Source organism: Heterodontus francisci, chromosome 20, assembly GCF_036365525.1.
Source record: "Heterodontus francisci isolate sHetFra1 chromosome 20, sHetFra1.hap1, whole genome shotgun sequence".
NCBI lineage: Eukaryota > Metazoa > Chordata > Chondrichthyes > Heterodontiformes > Heterodontidae > Heterodontus > Heterodontus francisci.
In genome coordinates, this window is record NC_090390.1 from 42835801 (window position 1) to 42860524 (window position 24724).

Sequence of the window (24724 nt, forward strand, 5' to 3'; positions counted from 1 at the left end):
GCAGCAAGACCTGGACAATATCCAGGCTTGGGCTGATAAGTGGCAAGTAAAAATGCGCCTCACAAGTGCCAGGCAATGACCATCTCCAACAAGAGAGAATCAACCATCTTCCCTTGACATTCAATGGCAATACAATTGCCGAATTCCCCACTATCAACATCCTAGGGGCTACCATTGACCAGAAATTGAACTGGAGTAGCCATATAAATAGCGTGGCTACAAGACTAGGTCAGAGACTAGGAATCTTGCAGCAAGTAACTCACGTCTTGACTCCCTAAAGCCTGCCCACCATCTACAAGTCACGAGTCAGGAGTGTGATGAAACAATTTCCACTTGCCTGGATGGGTGCAGCTCCAACAACACTCAAGAAGCTCGACACCATCCAGGACAAAGCAGCCCGCTTGATTGGCACCCCATCCACAAACATTCACTCCCTCCACCACCGACGCACGGTGGCAGCAGTGTGTACCATCTACAAGAGGCACTGCAGCAACACACCAAGGCTCCTTAGATAGCACCTTCCAAACCCACGACCTCTACCAACTAGAAGAACGAGGGTGCAAATGCATGGGAGCACCACCACCTGCAAGTTCCCCTCCAAATCACACACCATCCTGACTTGGAACTATATCACCGTTCCTTCATTGTCGCTGGGTCAAAATCCTGGAGCTCCCTTCCTAGCAGCACTGCAGGTGTACCTACCTCACATGGACTGCAGCGGTTCAAGAAGGCAGCTCACCAGTACTTTCTCGAAGGCAATTAGGGATGGGCAATAAATGCTGGCCTGGCCAGCGACGACCACATCCCATGAATGAATTAAAAAAACCTGGCCTGTCCTTTTAAGGTACTGCTCAGGTACTCCCATTGAACTAATGGGCAGGAATTTTGCCCCGATATGGGGATGAGTACAGAGGCAAGCGGGCTTGAATATTAGTGCCACTGACTGTCATGCCAGTTTGCCGTCACCATTCTGACTGTCAGTGATTTTGCTCAGGCGGGCTGAAGGCATGACCTGGGAACTTGTCTGATTCAGATTATTGGCTAATTGCGCTTGTTAATGAGCTTGTACCCAGCTCATCCAGGGCAAGTTTGGAATTTTTGTGGGGACGCAAAGGTTACACGATAGATCAGGAACAGTCAAGTGGAAGGAAGCGGCAACATGGTAGGGAGCCACTCATGGCCGCGCCATACAATTATGTGGGCCAATAAAAGGGTTCGCCGCTGAGAGAAGTACTCAACCATTGGAACACAGGTGCCATTCGGTGAGCAGAGTTAGAGGAGCAAGAGGTCTGTGCACACATGGGCAGAGGAGGGGGCCGTTACCCTCCAGGGATGGTGGAGCCATCAGATGGGGGTGGTCCATTGAACTTTGTAAGTGCAAGCAAGGCAACAGATGGACCTAGGATTAAGATACTCGGAGATAGGGCCGAGTAGCGATGAGGATCAATATCCTCAGGAGCTGACACAGAAGCCTGGGCATGAGAAAAATTGAGGTTAGGAATTCGGGTTGGGAAGGCAATAAAGGCCCTACCTTCAGCATCAAGCTTACTGCTGAAGTACAAGCTACCTGCACATGTTAGCAGATGCATGGGAACCCTTCCGAAGAAGGGTCGCTGACCCGAAACGTTAACTCTGCTTCTGTTTCCACAGATGCTGCCAGACCTGCTGAGTGATTCCAGCATTTCTTGTTTTTGTTTCAGATTTCCAGCATCCGCAGTATTTTGCTTTTAAATACATGCTTTAGTTCTGTCTTCACAAAGGAGGACACAAATTACCTCCCAGAAATGTTGGGGAACATAGGGTCTAGTGAGAAGGAGGAACTGTATGAAATCAGTATTAGTAGGGAAATGGTGTTAGGGAAATTGATGGGATTGAAAGCCGATAAATCCCCAGGGCCTGATAATCTACATCCCAGAGTACTTAGGGAAGTGGCCCGAGAAATAGTAGATGCATTGCTGGTCATTTTTAAAAATTCTATAGACTCTGGAACAGTTCCAATAGTTTGGAGGGTAGCTAATGTAACCTCACTATTTAAGAGAGGAGGCAGAAAGAAAACAGGGAATTATAGACCGGTAAGCCTGACATCAGTAGTGGGGAAAATGCTAGAGTCCATTATACAAGATGTAATAGCAGAGCACTTGGAAAACAATTACAGGATCGCACTAAGTCAAAATGGATTTACGAAAGAGAAATCATGCCCACATCCCATGAACGAATAAAAAAAAAGTTAGAGAATCAGTGCTGCAGGAGACTGCACCTATCTAAGCAGATGATAACTGAGACTTATGCCCTTGTTGAAGAAGACCTCAGTCCTTGCAGTACTGCTTGCCATACCCTGCCAGTAGCCGTTAAAGTCACTGTGGCCTTAGAAGGAGCCAGAGGCAAAGAAGTTCAAGGATCAGCACCAGACCTTGGCGGTGTCTTGCAAGCAGCAATGTACCATTGCATCTTGCAGTTCACTGATGCCATATTTGAGAGGGCTGAGCAGGACATACAATTTCAAACAGATGGGGTCCCATAAGCACAAAGAGCAGTGTGATTCACCTCCATCACTGGATTCCTGCAGGTGCAGAGCATCATCGATTTTACCCATATGGCTATCAAGGTACCGAGTGAGTGACCAGTGAGATGTATCAACAGGAAGGGCTTCCATTCCCTCAGTGTTCAGCTGGTCTGCGAACACAATGCTTTATGCATGTGTGCACTTGCTATCCTGGCAGCTGCTATGACACCTTCATCCTCCAGCAGTTCAGGGTGCCACAGCTCTTCATGCCACCACCCAAACATCATGGATAATTTTTAGGGGGCATTGGATATCCCTTGAAGAAATGGCTGCTAATCCCTTTACGTGATCCCCGAGACGGAGGTGCAGAGAGTATCTGCTCACAAGACCCATCATCGAGCAGGCTGTTGGGCTTCTGCAGACGTGGTTTCGGTGCCTGGACCGATCGAGTGGTGCCCTGCAGTACAGTCCTGCAAGGGTCTCATGCATTGTGGTGGTCTGCTGCACTCTCCATAACATGGCTGTCAAGAGAGAAGTGGATCTTGAAGAGCGTGAGACACTAGATCGACACAGTTCATGGGAGGAGAAGGAGGAAGATGCAGAGCAGAGAGGTGCCCATGCTGAGCAGGGAGTTTGCTGGTGCTGGCTCAGGAGTCAAAGCTCTCATCAGGATGGCATCAATGCCAGGGCACATCCAGTCCAGGAATATTTGATCTAAGCACTACTCATCCAACATGACAGCATGCTCTAGAACTCACTTTGGTCTGCCTGTGAGAACACTTCCATTGAAGACACAATCTTGAATAGGTCCACTCTTACCGTCAATGTTTGGTGTGCATCTGTCCAGGGGTCTCACTGTCCCTGTTCAAAAACCACAGCCTCCCTTCACCACTCCATCCCTCTTTTGCAGTCATGCCAATAAAGAATGGAAGTTCACATGTCTGGGATCGTGGTGCAACATTTGCAGTGTTAATAATAAATTACAAAGTGCACATTCACAATGAACCACTCAGTTCTCTGGCCAACCTGGTGGCCTCTGCTCTCGGCCACTTCTACACAGTGCTCAACTTGTGGCCTCAGATGAGGTTGAGGCAGCCTGCTTGCATGTGTCTGCTTGCAGCTGAGATGTACGTGGTGGTCATCCTTGTCGAGGTGCCAATGGTGACATCTCCAGAGGCTGTTGCACTGACATCAATGCTGCATAGGTGGTCCCACAGTCAGAGGGGCCAAGGAGGATGATGATGATGGCGTGCCATGAGGGTTGACATCCTCATCCTCTTCGGTAACTGTCTCAGCCCTAAAATGATGTTCTGAATTGCTGGAGGGGACCACCAGCTGGGGCACAACTGGCATCCACTCCATGCATCTTTGCGCCATCAGCGCCACTGTGTTTAATGATACAGAGCGCTCCATGCATTCTTTGCATGTTTCTGCGCTGTTCCTGCATCCACGCCAAGTGCTGCCACATATGGCTGTCCGATGAGGTTAGCCACTCTCTCTCAATGGAAGAGCTCGCGTTCAAAGCCCTGAACCATGATGGCATACATGAGCTGAATGGACTCCTCCAGTTTCAGACCATGACTTCACTGCCTCAGGGAACTCGACATGTGGGAACACATCTCTCGCTGCTGATCAAAATAGAGCCATCTTGCTTGTAATTCCCAAGGCCCTACATCTATGCGAAGCTGAGCAGGGCTGTGTCTGTCCTCTCTCCTCTGAGGGGGACTGAAAACAGCTGCCTTTGCCTCCATCACCTCCTCCTGCTCACTAGTGCCATGCTCTTCACCCAGTGCCACCCTTTCAAACCAGGTCAGAGGACTCACTGATGTGATCATAATTGCGCTGGTGGAGGGTGTGCTTGAATGATGTGATAGTGCTGGCTTTGCTAATTTGGTTTCTTGAGAGGCCCCGGTTGATGCCCCGCCACAACTGATTTTGTGGGAGACACAAGGAGATCATGAGAACTCACCTCTAATAGCTGAAACCTCTGCAGCAGAGGCATTCCAATGCAGCTGAGGCTTTGGCATGCTGTCACACTTCATCCCCTTCAACAGAATTCAATATCTTTTCACCTTCTGCTCCAAGTTTTCCCATCTCTCCTTTCCCACTTGGTAATGCAGGGCCATCCTTGTGATTTTCATTGCAGCCCCATGGCTGGGGCTGTCCTCCTCTTGTGTCTTCTTCTGTGAATTTTCTGGCTTCTTCTCCTGCAAGGACAAAAGAGAGAAAGATAAGACAATGCTGGTCTCTCTCAACAATGCCAGCGGCTCAATTTAAATAAGAAGCTGCATATATTAGTGCTCCCAGGTCCTCAACAGCATTAGGGCTTTGAGCCTTGCTGACAGGTCAGAGTGACCCTGCGTACACATTTCTCCCATGTTCAGGAGTACCATGCACCCTCAGCCTGCTCAGCTGGTATGTCTGCTGGTGGCTGCATACCTGGAGCATGTCATCTGAGTCTCGTGTTGCATTCACCTTGCCCGAGTGAAGAAGCTCATTAAACCTCTTGTGGCACTGCACCCAGTTTCTCCAGACAGACTTCAGCTACTGACAATTTCTGCCACCTCCATCCAGGACTGCTTTATTTGGCAGGGTGTCCTTCTGCCAATCTCTGGAACTCATGCCTTTTCCTGCCTCTGTCAGAACCTCAAGGGCTGTATCAGTAAACCATGGGGCAGCCCTACCCTGGGTGCCAGGCCTCTGCCTCTCTTCCTGCTGACCTTAAGCTCCCATGGCAATGCACAACATCAGCTACAGTAATGGCTGCTGCCATGCCTTTAAGTTGGGCCCGCACTTTACAAGTCCTGATTCCATTCCACGCCCACCACTGATAATTGGCCGCCAAACCAGCCTTCCAGACAATCAGTAGCTGAGATCGTGGGCTATGACAACTTCCTCTCACCTAACCTGTGGGTTCGGGATCCAGAAATATTTCCTACATCAGGTTCCTGACCCCGAAGACAAAACCCTGCCTAATATATCTAACTACCAGAATTAATTAAAGGTCAGTTATTGATGGAATTTTTTTGAGATAGTTCATGCTACCTCAAGGTCATCTGCAGATGTATTTTTTTAAGATTATTTAATTGGGATTTGTTTGCTTTTTGTACTCAGTGTGATGTCTGGAGTGTGCTGACTGAAGTTTGAAGAATCAGTGCTAGACATAATTCGTATAAAGAGAACCTTTATATGAAGAATGATTATTGATTCAAATTAAAGTCTGATTTGTTTCAGCCTACATGGGCATTTGTTTAATCTTGGGTTCAAAAAAAGAAGTGGTCAGATAACTAGACCAGTTTGCCTTGCATCAGTCATGGCTGAATTTCTAGCTACCATACTGCAGGATAAAATTAGTACTCACCTAGAAAGACAGAGGTTAATTAAGAACAGCTAAAATGGATTAGTTCATGGATTCAATCTGAAATGACTAAAAATACCAGGATATCCAATTAAAAATGGATGTGATATATGCAATGAATCCTGGATCATCCTTAACAAACACTCAATATTACTAGCCATTTAGTATCGGGAGAGTCCAGAAGATCCATGTCCCATTATGTTCCAGTAAGACAGTAGGAAATAGAAGCATGTCATTTTGGTGTCGTGCCAGTTTTCGTTTGAGCTTGAGGCTGAAGCACTTGGTTGCATTATTCAATTGAGCAGCTTCATGTATTCTACCAATCCATTAGCAATGTTTGATTTTATTTATAAATAGGTTTTTCTAACCACTACCCTACAAGAAATTAACTATTCCAAACCATACCTATAAAATCTATTGCATTATCACTAAAAAATCTTGTGTTTTGTATATAAAGTACTTGCGTTCTTGTACTAAGGAAATTGAACACTATTATCTGAAAATTATTGAATGCACTATATAAAAAGGGGAATAGAATTGAACTACACTCAGCTAATTTGCTTGCATTTTTTCTAGGAGTGTTCAGTCCTGTGACAGTAATGACACGAATAATAGAAAGATACTCTTCACGGTTTACAGCACACTGGGATGGTGTTATGGGCAGTGAGTATGTCCCAAGGTGTGTTGAGTTTTTTTTCAATGTTTTTTGAATTGTCTAAAACATGCAATAATGAAGATAAATGTCCCAAAGGAATGCTTAATTACATCTTTAGGTCTACAATGCTGATAGTTACTATCCATGTTATATATTTGCTGTAATTTAATGGCTGCAAAAAGACATGCTTGAAACCAATGCTTATTCAACTTTTATCACATGGAAACTTAATCAATTTATAAGGAAGGGAGGAGAAACAATAAAAGTTTACATTTTTGTAATGTTTGTGATTTGGCAAGATATCTCAAGGTGTTTCATGGACTGGTTTGAACAATTAACAAGAGATGCAAAAGGAGTTAGGAGGAGATGTCTAAAGGTAAGGTGTTAAGAAGGTTTTTGAATGTAGGGAGAAATGTAACTGACAGGTTCGATTTTGAAGAGAATTCCAGATTACAGGGCTGGAGTGGTGAGTTTGGATGAGGGGTGAGCATGGGGGTGGTTGCGTAGCAGACCCAAAGTGGAAGAGAAGAGATTGAAAACTGGATTGTATGGCTAAAGTAAATTGAAGAGGTAAGTTTTCACATTACTATTAAGCAATTTGAAGGTGAGAATTAGGATTATGAAATCAATACTCCAGGATTTTGGGAAACTATTATTGAAGTCAGCAAAATGGGGTGATGGTTGAGCAGAATTTAATGTAGTATATCTATGGGCAGTGGAGTTCTGGATGAGAGAGTTTGTGTGGAAGAGCAAAAACATGGGAGAGAGTTTCAGCAGCAGGGAAAGTGAGATAGGAAGAGAGGCAGGCAATGTAACAAAAATGGAAATTGGCAGTCATGGTGATGAGCCAAAAGCTCAACTCAGGCTCAAACAGGATATCAAGCTGCACACTAATGGATTCAAACTGAGTCAAAAATAGGAAAGGGAATAGAATTTGAGGCTATGGTGTGTATTTCTGACAGGAGTGGAATAGCATAGTTTTAGTTTTGCCAATGTTGAGCTGGCGAAATTCTGCCTCAACCAAAACTTTGTCAGATGGAAAATTGAACAGTAAAGCAACATTTGTGGAGTTGAGGGTGACGGGTAAAACTCAGAGTAATTGGCATATATATGTAAACAGAACCCATACTTATGTATAATCTCATGTAGCACCTGAGTACAGATGAGGAATAGGAAAGAGCCAGGATGTATGCTAGAGGTGACTATATGATCTCAGAACAAGAAACTATTGTGGGAGATGCATTGGTTGTGTTAAAATGGAAGGAATGAAACTGACGAGTGGTACAACAAAAAATGAATAGATGGTAATATCGTATTGAAAGTATTAGAGAATCCAAGGAGAGGCTATGGCCTTCCAAGTAAAAACTTCAAAGAATTAAAAGACACAAAAATAATTCATTTAATAATTTTACAATACACAATTTTACAAAATGTTTAAACTCTAATTTTGGGCAATATAAATGTCTGTTACTGAGAAAAAAATGGCAGTGAAAACTAATCTCAGGAACTAGTTTAAAGAATTTACTGCCAGGTGAAACAATTAGAATGGCAAGTTTACATGGGAAAAACCCATTATTAGTGACACCTAATTGAAACATAGTAGAAGAATATTATGTTCAAAGGTCAAAGTTGGTGCTAAGATAAACAAAGATTCTATTTCTGAATGTGAATTGTTATATGTTTGATTCTATGTGCTGCCACCATATTGAGTCTAGCCAGAGAGGTTCTTAGACTGTAGTGTTTAAACATTAATATTTATTTCATAACAACTATATACACTCCCCACTAGCCTGTGTGCCTCCTTTGAAAGCCACATTGTATCTGTTCTCAAATCTCTCCCACATGTTCCTTACATTATCATGTTGGGTGGTAATCCATACATTCACTCATAATTAACCATTTCAGACCCTTATACTACATTTCCCCACCCAAGTCTTTATCCAAATATATATTTACATACATTCACATTTTTATGTACATACTACCCCATCTCCCCCCAAGTCTCTGACTTCGTAGATTCAATCTGTTTGGAGGCTTCATAACTCTCCCTGACTTGTTATCGTCAGATGTGGAAGATCTTTCTCTGATCTCCTGTGTCTTGACTTGGATGGCCTTCGTTGAGGTTTGTAGTATTCGGCGCTTTTTGAATTTCCGGTTCAACATCTGATTTGTCTAAATGACTGATTGACGTCTTTGGAGTAAAGGAATAATATTCCTTCTGTTTCTTCGGATAGTACCTTCTTACGTTTGTAGTATATAAAATCTCTGCTGATCTCCTCTTTCTGGAGAATTACTCCTCTGTTTTGGTCTCATACCCAGACCTTTTCCCTTCTAACAACTACGGTAGACCTTTGGTACGTTACCTCCTGTTATAATTATGGGTTTGTTTCTTTCAATATGATTGTTCTTTGTCTTGTACTCTCTGATACTTCTTGCTTTGTAACCCTGGAAGTAATTTCTTGGGTGCAATTTGGAATTTCTTTCAAAGGTTTCTTCCCATTAAGAGTTCTGATGGTGATAATCCACACAATAATGGAGTAGTTCTGTAGGTCAGAACTGATAATTAGAAATCGTTTTTTTCTTGAACATAGCTTTAATGATTCTGACTGCTTGCTCAGCTTCTCCATTTGATGGTGGATACTTAGGAGAACTTACTGGATGAACAAATCCCAATTTTTCCGCAAAATGCATGAAGTAATTGTTTGCAAACTGTCGTCCATATCGGATACTATCTGATCAGGTATACCATGTGTGGTGAAAACTTCTTGTAAAACTCTAATGACTGCTTCAGTTGTTGTGTGCATCTGTTTAACCTCAATCCACCTTGAAAAGTAATCAACTATAATTAGATATCCCATCAAAGATAAATAAATCCATCGCAACAGTTCCCATGGTCGAGTTAGGAACTGGGTTGAAATTAGAGGTCCTCTCTGATCCTGTCTGTGAACTGAACATACAGCACAATTCGAAATCAGTTCTTCGATATTCTTTGAGATTCTTGGCCACCAAATGGACGTCTGAGCCTGTGCTCTGCATTTAGTTATACCCATATGACCCTGGTATATTTTATCCAAGTGGCTGAATATTACTAGCCCTTCGATGCCGTGGATTGTGGCAGGGGTGGGGGGGGGGGTCCCGTAGAATACTTGCAGGAGAGGCCCACCTTGACCCACGACGCTGAGAAGGCCTCGCCGCATTTACTTGCGGCGCCGAGGCCTCGGTGCGGAGCGGCGGGGCCTTCTTTTACATATTTAAATGAATGAAAACAAAACATTAATTAACTTACCTGGTACCAGTAGCCATCCAACGCCGATTTTGCGGCCGCCAGCTGCAACTCGCGCGCCTTTGGAACTCCGTTCAAAGTTCTGAGGCAAGACACTGGTGGGGAGGGGGAGGACTGAAATTATCAGGGTGGGGTGGGGGGGGAGTGGAATAAACAATTCTTATTGGCTGTGGGAATGGCGGGAAGGGGTTGAAGGGCAAATGTGAAGAGGTTGGTTGGTGGTAAGGTTCGGGTTGGGGCTGAACCCGATTCTATTCATATTAGCCAATAAAAAAAAGGTTGTGGGGGTTGGGAAAGGGCCTCCAGCTTTTAATATTTTTTTAAATAAAATGACCTGTGTTAAACCTTTAAAAATTCAAATCTATGCGAAATGCTTGAAGCCCTTTAAAAATGGCACCAGTGTCTGCACAGTGGCGCCAGACGCCATTGCCGGGGATGGAGCAGATGCCCCCTCTATGTGATCAGGGGCAGACACTTCGCCCCCTCCATTTAAATGAGCCCCTGCATGAAATATCGCAGGAGCTCAGCAGTGACGCTTGTGCGCCTGAAGGCTACCGAGTTCAAAGCGCACTGCTGCGATGTGCGGCACGCCAATAAAATTCAGCACAAGATATCTAGTCTTAGTGACTCTGGAATCAACAATCTCTCATCATATACCAATAAATCTTCCACCATGGTAAGACGTCTTCTGTGTTCGAAGACGATTTTCCTCCTCTTAGCTTTGGGACTCTGTTGTGGCCAACCTTGTTCGCAATTTTGACGAACATAGACGCATTCTTCATCATGCCTCTGCACCTGACAAATTTATTGGGCTTGCCTCTTCCCGAGTTTTCTGTCTGTGTAGAACTCCTGCAAGAATTTGCTGCATTTCTCTTGCTGACTCTGGTAGTCTTTGAGCCGCATGGTGAGTTGTGCTGTGTTCTCTCTCCATTGGGTTGGCTCTCTGGTGGAGTCCGGACTTTCCGCAGTACTCAGGTCAGGGTGGGAGGCTCTCCCTCTGATCTGGCTCCTGGATTCTTGTTGTTTAATGTCTTCTACTTTCTCTAAAAGATGAAGGTCAATACAAACTCCTCTACTTAAGAGTGAGAACCCCTGATCTCTAATATCTGCTTTCCCTTGTACTGAAGTGTTGCTTGTAATTTCCCCTTTACTTTAAGTTCAACCCCTCCTGGGCCATGTAACTGAGTCTTTGTTGGTTGCACAAAGTGTGTGGAAAGCCACGGCTCTTGGTCTGATAAGACCATTACACTTGCTGCGGTGTTGAGTTTGAAATTAGTGGTATGTCCGTTGGCATATATGGCTGTAGACCAAAATGCTTGATCTTTCCTAGAAAATGATTCCATTGACCTGCTGCGGGAGGCTGTTTAGCTTTGTTAACTTCTTGTTATGACCGACCGCTCCTGTCAAAGTCCCCCAATCAAAATATATGATTCTGATTGTGGTGGGACCAACGCACTGTTAATTCAATCCCTTTGTTGCACAGATCGGCTAACATAGCATTTAAAAACGTTCCAAATTAAAGAAAGACCCACCAAATTGTACCATCTGTTAACCCCCGAATGAGGCTAACCAAACCAGGTGTCTTTTAATCAACAAATTAACTCTTTAATCAAAAGAACAAAATTTTTAAACACTATGAACATTTAAAAATAGAAAACTTAGAGTCCTTGCAAATTTACAGTCCAATGTTGTTCGAAGTCCCTGCAGAATGTTGTTCGAAGTCCAGCGAATTTCAACAATTAACGACTTGCAAACACTTTCAACAGAATCAATCTGACTTTAGAGTTTTTGAGGGATAAAAGATTGTCGCAGTCTAACTTCCCTTTCTTCAGTTTAAATTACCAGAGATCTCTGGGGCTTGACTTTTTAGAATTTCGAGAGATAATAATCAGACTAAAATCCTCTTCCTTCAGTTTAACTGGTAGAGAGCTCTTTTTCAGGTGTGCTCATCACAGCTGTCTGTGTCTTCTGTCTGCATGTTCAAACTGCCTTACTAACTGCCAGTTCAAAACTGAATTGAAACAAATGTATTGCACCAGGCTCACTCCTAATGGCTGTTTCCATGAAATCGACAATGCACCTTTGAATCGCTGTCTCCAAATGGCTGTTTCTAAGGCAACAAAAATGCATCTTCCAATAACTCCTAAGACTTGCCGGATCTTAAAGCAATACTGATCCCTTGCAAGCCTTAAAGGCAAACCGCATATTAAGGGGAAAAAAACTACAGGACCATGACACTCTCTATTGTTAAAAACTTTTCATTTAGAGCTTCAGGTAGTCGAGATTTTATTCTGGCGCATCTTACTGAAATGCCCTATTTTTCTGCAATAAAAGCATTCTGCTCTATTGGCAGGACATTGTTCGTGTCTGTGGGTACTTTTGGAACCACATCGCTGGCAGGGATTAATGGCGTCCTTCACTTCCCACCACCTCCCCTCCCCCCCCCCACCCCCACCCCAACTAAGTGTACCTGTTTTCCTGATGCCTCCTTTTCAGCCCTCTGATGAAGGAATTGAACAGTTGCAGGAGGCGTCCTGAACCAAGGTCTTCACCTCACAGAATTGCTCTGTTGTTCTGTCTGAGTTCAGCTTACCTCACCAGCTGAATAGCTTTTTCTCGGGTGAGGTCTTCTTTAGATAGTAAAAGGTCTAATATGGAATCATCCATAATACCCACAACAATACAATTTCTTATCAATTCATCTTTAAGGTCTCCATACCCACATCCCTTTACAAGCCTGTAAAGGTCATTGATAAAATTATCGACTGTTTTGCCCGGTTTCTGGACCCATTTGTTGAATTTTGCTCCTTCTAAAATCTTACTACTCTGCAAGTTGAAGTAGTAATCACAAGCTTTTAAAACTTTGTCGAATTTGGCAGATTTTTCATGAATAGCTTGTCTTGCTATTATATCATCAGTGATAGCACCTATTGAATAGAACAGTGTATTCACTTGCTCTGCTTCAGACTGGCTGTCCAAATTAAAAGCTATTCTACATCTGAGAAACCTTTTCCTCCATAATACCCAGTTTTGAATCTAATTGGATCCCTCATCACTCTTGAAACTCTCCGTCATTCCCAATTTTTGATCCATATTGCTTTATTTTATAGACTTTTTTTTAAAGGGTGTTCTCCTTTAAGAAACGCTGCTTTTTTCAAGCTAGATTGCTTTACTGGAGTATAGCAGGTACTTTTGAGTGCACCCTGCTGTTTTTAATAGGCTGTTTTAGGGTTTTTCTCTTTGCTTAAGCTCTTCACTTTATTTGTTTATTCAGCTTGGCTAATGGAATTGACACAGCTGTTTGAGAGTTTCCTGTTGTTTGAATGGACTGTTCTAGGGTTTTCCCCTTTCTTTGACAGCATCAAATTTTTTTTTACTTCTTCATGTTTGGCTGTGTTAATGGAGTCTCCCTGCTGTGTTCGCAGGTTTCTTCCACTTATTGGGATTTCTCGCTCTTAGCCCTCATCTTCAACCCGAGTGAAGGATTGGGCTTTCTTTTTTTTTCCTCCCTCTAGCCTGATGCCTTCAGAAAATTACTTTAAGCTCTTCAAAGCTTTTTCTTTAAACCACGATTCCTCGACCATCAGCACTATGACTCACTTGATCAATTGAAATGATTTGCACGCAGCCATGCTTCCTTTCTGTGGAGCTTCTCTCAGCCTCTTAAGTTCTGTAGATTTTTTTTTCTTTCCAGCTAGTTGCTTTAAATTTTCTCTTCTGGGTGTTGGATGGTAGTCGCTTCAAACTTTTTCTTCTGGGTGTAGGATCCACCACTGATCACCATATTATATGTTTGGTTCTGTATGCTGCCACCATAGCCAAAGAGTTTCTTAGATTGTAGTATTTAAACATTAATATTGATTTCATAACAACAATATACACTCCACACTAGCCAGTGTGACTCCTTTAAAAGCCACACTGTATCTGTTCTTGAGTCTGTCCCACATGATCCTTACATTATCATGGTGGGTGGTATTCTTTACACTCACTCAAGATGAAACCCTTTCAGACCACCCTTTATACAACATGAACTTTCCTTCTTATTGCTGTCCCCATTCCTATAAGGTCTGGCAATTAAACGACTTTTTGAATTCCTAAGAAGAAATGTAAATTTTGATCTATGGCCTTTTCAGTCATGATTTTTGTTACAAATTTGAAGTAACCTTTATTTGTTAACATATTAGCATTTAGTGAAATTTATTATACTCCAAAATTTGATAAATGCTTCATCACTATGAAATACAGTAAATATTTGCTTTAAATAATTGAATTGTAACTGTTATCTGAATTTATGTTTACCCTGAGCTTCCAAGTTACAAGTTATCATTGTCAAATTGAATAATCAATATTTCCTTTCTTCTTTCACAGTCATGCAAAATGGGAAGAGATGATGAAAAGTTGCAGTGCATTCATCTTTTACGGAATGGAGCGTTTTCTTGCAAACGTATTGCCATCAAAACTTGTTTCCATGAATTTTCCAGGTATAGTTTGTCTTGTCAGTTGTATGATTTTAATTATTTAAAATTCCTTTCTTATCAGCTGCAGTTCAAAAAAATCTGCCGGTTGTATTTATACAAACATTCTAAAAGATGTTTTACATAGTCTTTTACAGGAAGTCCTGGTTGTGTCATGTGGTGTCCTTCCAATAGCTTTATGTCAAAGACGTTACATGGGATATAAGGGCTGAATTTTATCCTCGTCAGGCAGGTGCCGTCCACCGGCTGAAAAGTCGGTGGTGAACCCGCCTCCGCCTGGCTTGGGGATCCAGACCCCAGCATTTTATGGTCCCCGGGTCTTTAGTTGATCTGAGGAAGGACTTCCACCTCATTGAGGCAGGATTGGCCCTGCCTCTGTGTTGGGATTCCCTTTAAACCTCCTCCCTCTCACCTTAAATCTATGCCCTCTAGTTTTAGTCACCCCTACCATGGGAAACAGACTCTGGCTATCTACCCGATCTATGCCTCTCATAATTTTATATACCTCTATCATGTCCCCTCTCAGCCTCCTTCGCTCCAGGGAAAACAGACCCAACCTATCCAATCTCTCTTTATAACTCAAGCCCTCCAAACCAGGCAACATCCTTGGGAATCTTTCTGCACCCTCTCTAGCTTAATCACATCTTTCCTGTAGTGCGATGACCAGAACTGCACACAGTACTCCAAGTGCAGCCTAACCAACGTTATGTACAACTGTAACATGATGTTCCAACTCTTGTACTCAATGCTTCGGCCGATGAAGGCAAGCATGCCATACGCCTTCTTCACCACCCTGTCTATCTGTGTTGCCACTTTCAGGGAACTATGTACTTGCACCTCAAGATCTCTCTGCTCAACAACACTCCCCAGGGCCCTGCCATTCACTGTATATGTCCGGCCCTGGTTTAACTTCCCAAAATGTATCACTTCACACTTGTCTGAGTTAAATTCCATTTGCCACTCCCTTGACCACTTTCCCAGTTGATCTATATCCTGTTGTAACCTTAGACAACCTTCTTCACTGTCCACTATACCACCAATTTTGGTGTCATCTGCAAACTTACTCATCATGCCCCTTACATTCACATCCAAGTCATTAATATATATGACAAACAACAGAGGGCCCAGCACCAATCCCTGCGGCACACCACTGGTCACCAGCCTCCAATCTGAAAACCAGCCCTCCACTACCACCCTCTGCATCCTATCACCAAGCCAATTTTGTATCCAATTGGCGAGCCCACCCTGGATCCCACATATTCGAACCTTCCGGACCAACCTACCATGCGGGACCTTGTCAAAGGCCTTGCTAAAGCCCATGTAGACAACGTCCACCGCCCTGCCCTCATCAATCCTCTTGGTCACCTCCTCAAAAAACTCAATCAAATTCGTGAGACATGATTTCCCACACACAAAGCCATGCTGACTATCCCTAATCAGACCTTGCCTTTCCAAATGCATATAAATCCTGTCTCTCAGAATCCCTTCCAATAACTTTCTCACCACTGATGTCAGGCTCACCAACCTATAGTTCCCTGGCTTATCCTTGCTGCCCTTCTTAAATAAAGGCACAACATTAGCTATACTCCAGTCTTCCGGTACCTCACCCGTGGCTAACGATGATACAAAAATCTCTGCCAAGGCCCCAGCAGTCTCCTCCCTTGCTTCCCATAGCATCCTAGGACACACTTGGTCAAGCCCTGGGCATTTGTCCATCTTAATGCGCTCCAAAACCTCCAACACTTCCTCCTTTGTAATGTTGATATGCTCCAGGATATCGCTGTTCCCTCCCGTGCAATCACTGGCTTCCATGACCACCTCCATGGTAAATACAGACGAGAAGTATTCATTTAAGACCTCGCCCATTTCCCGTGGCTCCACACATAGATTACCACACTGATCCTTAAGGGGACATTCTCTCTCCCGAGCTACCCTTTTACCCTTAATATACTTATAGAATCTTTTAGGATTCTCCTTTATCTTATCTGCCAGGGAAACCTCATGGCCCCTTTTCGCCCTCCTAATTTCCTTCTTAATTGTACTCCGACATCCCTTATACTCCTCAAGGGACTCTTTTGAACCCAGCTGCCTATACCTGACATATGCCTCCTTCTTTGCCCTGACCAGACCCTCAATATTTTTTTTTTATTCATTCATGGGACATGCGCGTCGCTGGCCAGGCCAGCATTTATTGCCCATCCCTAATTGCCCTTGAGAAGGTGGTGGTGAGCTGCCTTCTTGAACCGCTGCAGTCCATGTGGGTAGGTACACCCACAGTGCTGTTAGCAAGGGAGTTCCAGGATTTTTACCCAGCGACAGTGAAGGAACGGCGATATAGTTCCAAGTCAGGATGGTGTGTGACTTGGATGGGAACTTGCATGTGGTGGTGTTCCCATGCGTCTGCTGCTCTTGTCCTTTGAGGTGGTAGAGGTCGCGGGTTTGGAAGGTGCTGTCTAAGGAGCCTTGGTGCGTTAACCAAGGTTCCCTGAACTTGCAAAACTTGCCCTTCACTCTAAGAGGAACGTGCCGGCCCTGAACTCGTCCTATCTCACTTTTAAACACTTGCCTGACATCCCTTTACCTGTAAACAGCCTCTACCAATTAACTTTTGAGAGATCCTGTCTGATGCCATCGAAATTAGTCTTGCCCTAATTTAGGACTTTAACTTGAGGACCAGTCCTATCCTTTTCCATAATTATCTTGAAGTTATAGAATTATGGTCACTGGTCCCAAAGTGCTCCCCCACTGACACATCAACCACCTGCCCAGCCTCATTTCCAAAGAGGAGGTGGAGTGTAGCCCCTTCTCTAGTAGGCCATCCACATACTGCTTCAGAAAACTATCCTGAACACACTTTACAAATTCTTCCCCATCTGACCCCTTAGCACTAAAGCAGTCCCAGTCAATATTAGGGAAGTTAAAATCATCTACTATTACAACCCTATTATTCCTACACCTATCTGTGATTTCCCTACATATATGGTCCTCCAATTCCCTCTGACCATTGTGGGGCCTATAGTATAATCCCATCAAAGTGATCACCCCTTTCTTATTTCTAAGTTCTACCCATATGGCCTCGCTGGATGTTCCCCCCCGGGATATCCTCTCTAAGTACTGCCGTGATGTCCCCCCTAATCAATAGTGCAACTCCCCCTCCTCTCTTACCTCCACCTCTGTCACGCCGGAAGCATCGGTACCCCGGAACATTGAGTTGCCAGTCCTGCCCATCCCTCAACCATGTTTCCGTAATAGCTATAATATCACAATCCCATGTGCCGATCCATGCTCTGAGTTCATCTGCCTTACCTGTAAGGCTTCTTGCATTAAAGTAAATGCAGTTTAGCCTATCTGACCTTCAATGCTCCCTGTCCTGCCCCAACCTGGCCTGCCTACTGGACTTTCTTGCTTTAACCTCTATATTTGCCTCAACAATGTCATTGGGGAGACCACTACTTTGGGTTCCCCCCACCCCCCGCCAGATTAGTTCAAACCCTCCCGAGTAGTACTAGCAAACCTCCCCGCAAGGATATTGTTCCCCCTCCAGTTCAGATGCAACCCGTCCCTCTTTTTTTTTTAGAGATACAGCACTGAAACAGGCCCTTCGGCCCACCCAGTCTGTGCCGACCATCATCCACCCATTTATACTAACCCTACACTAATCCCATATTCCTACCACATCCCCACCTGTCCCTATATTTCCCTACCACCTCCCTATACTAGGGGCAATTTATAATGGCCAATTTACCTACCAACCTGCAAGTCTTTTGGCTTGTGGGAGGTAACCGGAGCACCCGGAGAAAACCCAGGCAGACACAGGGAGAACTTGCAAACTCCACACAGGCAGTACACAGAATTGAACCCGGGTCGCTGGAGCTGTGAGGCTGCGGTGCTAACCACTGCGCCACTGTGCTGCCCTCTTGTACAGGTCTCTATCAGCGTCAGTACACCAATCAATGGCAATCCACCTCCAGTTCTTCTTCGCTCCCTGGCACTGTCAGCTTGCTTCGGCAAACAAAGACATACACTGTGCCACTCATCTCTCATAGCCTAGCTTCGCTCGTCAGTCTGTGCCAGTTTCAATGTCCACCATTGTGCAACTGGAAGGTCTTCTGCGAGCGAGCAGCGATTCAGTATTGGCAATGCAGCACGCAACTGTGACTGGCTGAGGCCCTTTGCCTTGAGGCTGCTATGCATTTCACTGTGGGTGCTGGTGCCTGGTAATGCCCACTGCATGAGTCAGCAACCACTTCTCGCATTTCATTGATGCCTTTTGTGACACCCAGGCTGCGAGATTGCTGTTAATGAATTCCACTTTGCCAGAATGCACCAGGTCATGCTTCTAGACTGCAACCATATCTAAGTGACCACTCTGTGGCTGCTGATTTCCTCTGTGACCTCCAGCCACGCCTTGTTGGTGAGACTTGCTGACCTCCTCCTCCCATCGACTGGGAAGAACATCTCTCTCTGTGCCCTCTGCCTGTAGGAGCACTGCCAAGGAGGCATCACTAAACCTTGGTGCCACCCTTCCTCCTAACTCCAACCATTCCTTCTCAGCCTCCCTTGTTTAGCCTCCCATCCAGTTTCCTCTATGTGTGATGCCTTTGTTGCGAGTGCTGCCTTCCCTTTATATAAGGCGTCCGCGTTTCCGGGCCTTCCAGCCACCACCTATTATTGGCTGGCAATTATGTCCTGCCACACCACCTATATGGTCATACAATCCGAATTGGACCCCTACATCGGGACATCCTCCCTTCCTGTAAAATTCAGCCCATGACTTCAATTCCCACAATGGAAAGTGCAATTAGTTAATGCAATGCTGTCTGAGGTAAAAACTTTGTGCTTTCATGGAATGTGCAATGCAACTGACTTCAGTGTGATTGTTGCAGCTTTCTGAAGTGCAAATTTGCAACTAATCACTGAAGTGGCATTGTCCATAGGTTTTGTCACTTATGGGCTTTTTAAGGGCAGAATTTGATTTCCATTGGAGGCAGGACTGGAGGCGGGAAGATCCAAAATTGACGTCATTGAGCAGTGTGTTGGGTTGCCGGCACATTCCTGCCTCTGAGCCATTTTTGTTACTAGGTTGGGAGGGCGGTTGATGGCCAGCGGTTGTAGGTGGCCTCCCGGTGGCATTCTGGAGTGGGGAGACAGTGCTCCATCCACTAAGGGCACTCCCCCGCCCCCCCACCACCACACCACCACATCCATTATGGCCAGTCTGGCCACAGCTGCAGCTGCTGGCCATCCGTTGGAGGGGTTGCTGCTCCAAGATGACACCCAGGATGCTGTGACCCTTTTAAATTGAAGATTTTTTTACCTTCTCTTCAGAGGATGCCCCCTCTCTCTCTCTCTCTGTCTCTCTCTCTCACAGATGGATTGGCAGTTCCCATCTCGAATAGTGGGGCTGCCAATGTGTCATTGCTGGTGGGTCTCCTATTAGTTTTCGAGCCTTGGAAGCCCACCCACCGTCCTTAATTGGATAGCGAATGCATTCCCTGGCTGCTAATAGGCCACCCCTACAGAAATCACATCGACTGTCAGACGCAACGTGAGAATGGGACCCAGAAATTCGCCCAATGTCGGGGTTGCAACCCCAGAACAAAAATATTGCCTCGAGGGTCAGTATAGAGTAACAGTGTTTCCATTTCTGGATGCTAATTGAGGGGTGGCTGAAACTGCAAAGTTTAGCCCTGGCGTTTTTTTGAGGCACAGATGTACGTAAAGTAATACCAGGGAATAAAAAAAGCTCGCAGTTGGAAATTAAAACTTGTCAATATTAGTGTACACATTAATTGTTAGTATTTTAACAACCTATTTATAATTTAGCTTTTATTCTGTTACTTGCAGATTGCCAGCTAATGATTCTCCTAGATCTGGCTCAAACCTGTCAAAGCTTTCGGAGGCAGTCAGTACTGGATAGAGAAAAAAGGTAATGCTTAATACATTTGAAAATTTCACATGGTAAAAAAGCAGTCTACGTTTCTTAAGCATTATGAGAATTTTACTAAGATATGCAATTTGAAATTTTTATGCATTGACTCTCTTTTTTAATTCAAGTTAGCTGGTGGTTCTGGAAAGACTGTTCCAGTGTACAACTTTTTTCCCCTTTAGAAATACTACACCAATTAGTTAGACGAGTAGCTACAGTTAAAGTTTCAGCCAGGCAACCCTGTTTACACCACCTGGCTGCTATCCAAGTCAGAATAAGAATATAAGAACAGAAGAAATAAGAGGAGGAGTAGACCATTCGATCCCTTGAGCCTGCTCCACCATTCAATACAGTCATGGCTGATCTTTTACCTCAACTCCACTTTCCTGCCAGCTCCCCATATTCCTTAATTTCCTGAGAGATCAAAAATCTATCAATCTCAGTCTTGAATATACTCACGATGGCGCATACACAACGCTCTGGGGTAGACAATTCCAAAGATTCACAACCCTCTGAGTGAAGAAGTTTCTCGATCCCTTATCGACCCCTTATCCTGAGTCTGTGCCCCCGTGACTAGATTCCCCAGCCTGCGGAAACAACTTCTCAGTGTCTGCCCTGTCAAGCCCCTTCAGAATCTCGTATGTTTCAATGAGATCATCTTTCATTCTTCTAAACTCTAGAGAGTATAGGTCCAATATACTCTGCCTCTCATCATAGGACAGCCCTCTCAATCCCAGGAACTGATCTAGTGAGCCTTCGCTGTACCACCTCCAAGGCAAGTATATCTGTCCTTAAATATGGAGGCCAAAACTGCACACAGTATTCCAAGTGTGGTCTCACCAAAGCCCTATGCAATTGTAGCAAGACTTCCTTACTCTTGAAATGCAATCCCCTTCCAGTAAAGCCCAACATGCCACTTGCCTTCCTAATTGTTTGCCGTACATGCATGCTAACTTTCTGTAATAGAGACAGAAAATGCTGGAAGTACTCAGCAGGGCTGGCAGCATCTGTGGAGAGAGGAAGAGGGTTAACATTTTAAGGTTGATGATCTGTCTGTCTAAACGTTTAAAATCTATTTGTACCACCTTTTGAAGTAGGATGAGATTTAGGATAAAGACATGGCTTGTCTTCCTAAACTGCTTTTTGAACATAATTATCTTTGCAATTTTTCATATAATTAGAATGAAATCATGATATAAAGGGAACCATGAGTTGAAGCTAACTTTCCTGCATCCTGCATCATCAGAGCAGAAACTAGTTGTGAAACCATGGGCTGGATAATACCAGCTGTCTAGGGATGGGCTGGGAGGCGGGAGGGGGGTGTAAAATGGCGAGGGAGCGTGGGGATGAGTGCCTGTCGCCTTCACAATGCCATGGAATTTTACCGCGGGCAGGGAAGGTGGACCACAGCGTTCCTGCCCAGAGGCCAATTGAGTCTGTTAAGTATCCAACTAAGGGCTGTTGCAGGGCCACTTCCTGCCGCCGCTGGTATTTTACAAACAGGCAGTTAACTGCCTAATTGTCACTGAATTCCATCGGTGCTTCTGAAAATAACCGAGGCGGGGTTGCCCCAGGTTTTCTGGCCCAGCGTTGGGACAAAATCCAGCCCCATGCTTCGATGTTTTCATAATAGCTGCCGGTACTGAGAAAGCCTCTACAGATTGCCAGGACCAGGCAAGACTGAGCCCATGAAATATTTTCAGCACTGATGAATATCAAGCATTTATTTGCACTGAACATTCAAATCCCCATAATGTACTCTTCTCATAAAGAGGATAAAATTGCATGGGTTGCAGGCTTCTCTGTGTATAATATTGCATTGATCAGTCCCAAGAATGCACTGTTTGGCACAGAATGATAGATCCTAGAACTCAAAACTCAACTTTATCATAACTTTTTTGTAGAACTTGTTCTTTTTGCATAAAACTGCCCTTAAAGGGTTCTACAGTTATTTCATTTGCATGAGGATTATGTTAGTTCTGCATTAAATGTAATATGTGGTCAAAAATGTACTTTGTCATTCATTAGAACATTAGAACATTACAGCACAGTACAGGCCCTTCGGCCCTCGATGTTGCGCCGACCTGTGAAACCATCTGACCTACACTATTCCATTTTCATCCATATGTCTATCCAATGACCACTTAAATGCCCTTAAAGTTGGCGAGTCTACTACTGTTGCAGGCAGGGCGTTCCACGCCCCTACTACTCTCTGAGTAAAGAAACTACCTCTAACATCTGTCCTATATCTATCACCCCTCAACTTAAAGCTATGTCCCCTCGTGTTTGCCATCACCATCCGAGGAAAAAGACTCTCACTATCCACCCTATCTAACCCACTGATTATCTTATATGTCTCTATTAAGTCACCTCTCCTCCTCCTTCTCTCCAACGAAAACAACCTCAAGTCCCTCAGCCTTTCCTCGTAAGACCTTCCCTCCATACCAGGCAACATCCTAGTAAATCTCCTCTGCACCCTTTCCAAAGCTTCCACATCCTTCCTATAATGCGGTGACCAGAACTGCACGCAATACTCCAGGTGCGGTCTCACCAGAGTTTTGTACAGCTGCAGCATGACCTCGTGGCTCCGAAACTCGATCCCCCTACTAATAAAAGCTAACACCCCATATGCCTTCTTAACAGCCCTATTAACCTGGGTAGCAACTTTCAGGGATTTATGTACCTGGACACCAAGATCTCTCTGTTCATCTACACTACCAAGAATCTTCCCATTAGCCCAGTACTCTGCATTCCTGTTACTCCTTCCAAAGTGAATCACCTCACACTTTTCCGCATTAAACTCCATTTGCCATCTCTCAGCCCAGCTCTGCAGCCTATCTATGTCCCTCTGTACCCTACAACATCCTCCGGCACTATCCACAACTCCACCGACCTTAGTGTCATCCGTAAATTTACTAACCCACCCTTCTACACCCTCTTCCAGGTCATTTATAAAAATGACAAACAGCAGTGGCCCCAAAACAGATCCTTGCGGTACACCACTAGTAACTAAACTCCAGGATGAACATTTGCCATCAATGCACCACCTCCACTGCTTTACCCTCATCCACCTGTTTGGTCACCTTCTCGAAAAACTCAATAAGGTTTGTGAGGCACGACCTACCCTTCACAAAACCGTGCTGACTATCGCTAATGAACTTATTCTTTTCAAGATGATTATAAATCCTGTCTCTTATAACCTTTTCCAACATTTTACCCACAACCGAAGTATGGCTCACAGGTCTATAATTACCAGGGCTGTCTCTACTCCCCTTCTTGAACAAGGGGACAACATTTGCTATCCTCCAGTCTTCCGGCACTATTCCTGTCGACAATGACGACATAAAGATCAAGGACAAAGGCTCTGCAATCTCCTCCCTAGCTTCCCAGAGAATCCTAGGATAAATCCCATCTGGCCCAGGGGTCTTATCTATTTTCACTTTCCAAAATTGCTAACACCTCCTCCTTGTGAACCTCAATCCCATCTAGCCTAGTAGTCTGAATCTTAGTATTCTCCTCAACAACATTTTCTTTCTCTACTGTAAATACTGACGAAAAATATTCATTTAACGCTTCCCCTATCTCCTCTGATTCCACACACAACTTCCCACTACTATCCTTGATTGGCCCTAATCTAACTCTAGTCCTTCTTTTATTCCTGATATACCTATAGAAAGCCTTAGGGTTTTCCCTGATCCTATCCGCCAATGACTTCTCGTGTCCTCTCCTTGCTCTTCTTAGCTCTCCCTTTAGATCCTTCCTGGCTAGCTTGTAACTCTCAAGCGCCCTAACTGAGCCTTCACGTCTCATCCTAACATAAGCCTTCTTCTTCCTCTTGACAAGCGCTTCAACTTCTTTAGTAAACCACGGCTCCCTCGCTCGACAACTTCCTCCCTGCCTGACAGGTACATACTTATCAAGGACACGCATTAGCTGCTCCTTGAATAAGCTCCACATTTTGATTGTTCCCATCCCCTGCAGTTTCCTTCCCCATCCTACGCATCCTAAATCTTGCCTAATCGCATCATAATTTCCTTTCCCCCAGCTATAATTCTTGCCCTGTGGTATGTACCTGTCCCTGCCCATCGCTAAGGTAAACCTAACTGAATTGTGATCACTATCACCAAAGTGCTCACCTACATCTAAATCTAACACCTGGCCGGGTTCATTACCCAGTACCAAATCCAATGTGGCATCGCCCCTGGTTGGCCTGTCTACATACTGTGTCAGAAAACCCTCCTGCACACACTGGACAAAAACTGACCCATCTAAAGTACTCGAACTATAGTATTTCCAGTCAATATTTGGAAATCACTAAATATTCAGATATCACTAAATACAATGTATGGTGGAAATCTTGTTATCTGTTGTAATGAAGTGGGCCCTTGTTAGATAATGAAAATTATTAGATAAACAAGACCATACAGAACACATTATGTTCAAACTTACACCTGTGAACAGCACAGCACCGCTGAGAGAGAATTTATTTTCTCTGTCTTGAGCTGATTTTTTTTCTCTGCC

At 44.3% G+C, this 24724-nt stretch overlaps 1 protein-coding gene across 1 annotated transcript in view; it reads left to right on the forward strand.

The window, feature by feature from the left end:
• LOC137380601 (cilia- and flagella-associated protein 46) overlaps window positions 1–24724 on the forward strand; it is a 453149-nt gene that overhangs the window by 395618 nt on the left and 32807 nt on the right. The window contains exons 54-56 of the mRNA XM_068052672.1: window positions 6438–6540; window positions 14168–14280; window positions 20122–20203. Coding sequence (XP_067908773.1) covers window positions 6438–6540; window positions 14168–14280; window positions 20122–20203 — 298 coding nt within the window. The remainder of the gene's footprint in view (window positions 1–6437; window positions 6541–14167; window positions 14281–20121; window positions 20204–24724) is intronic.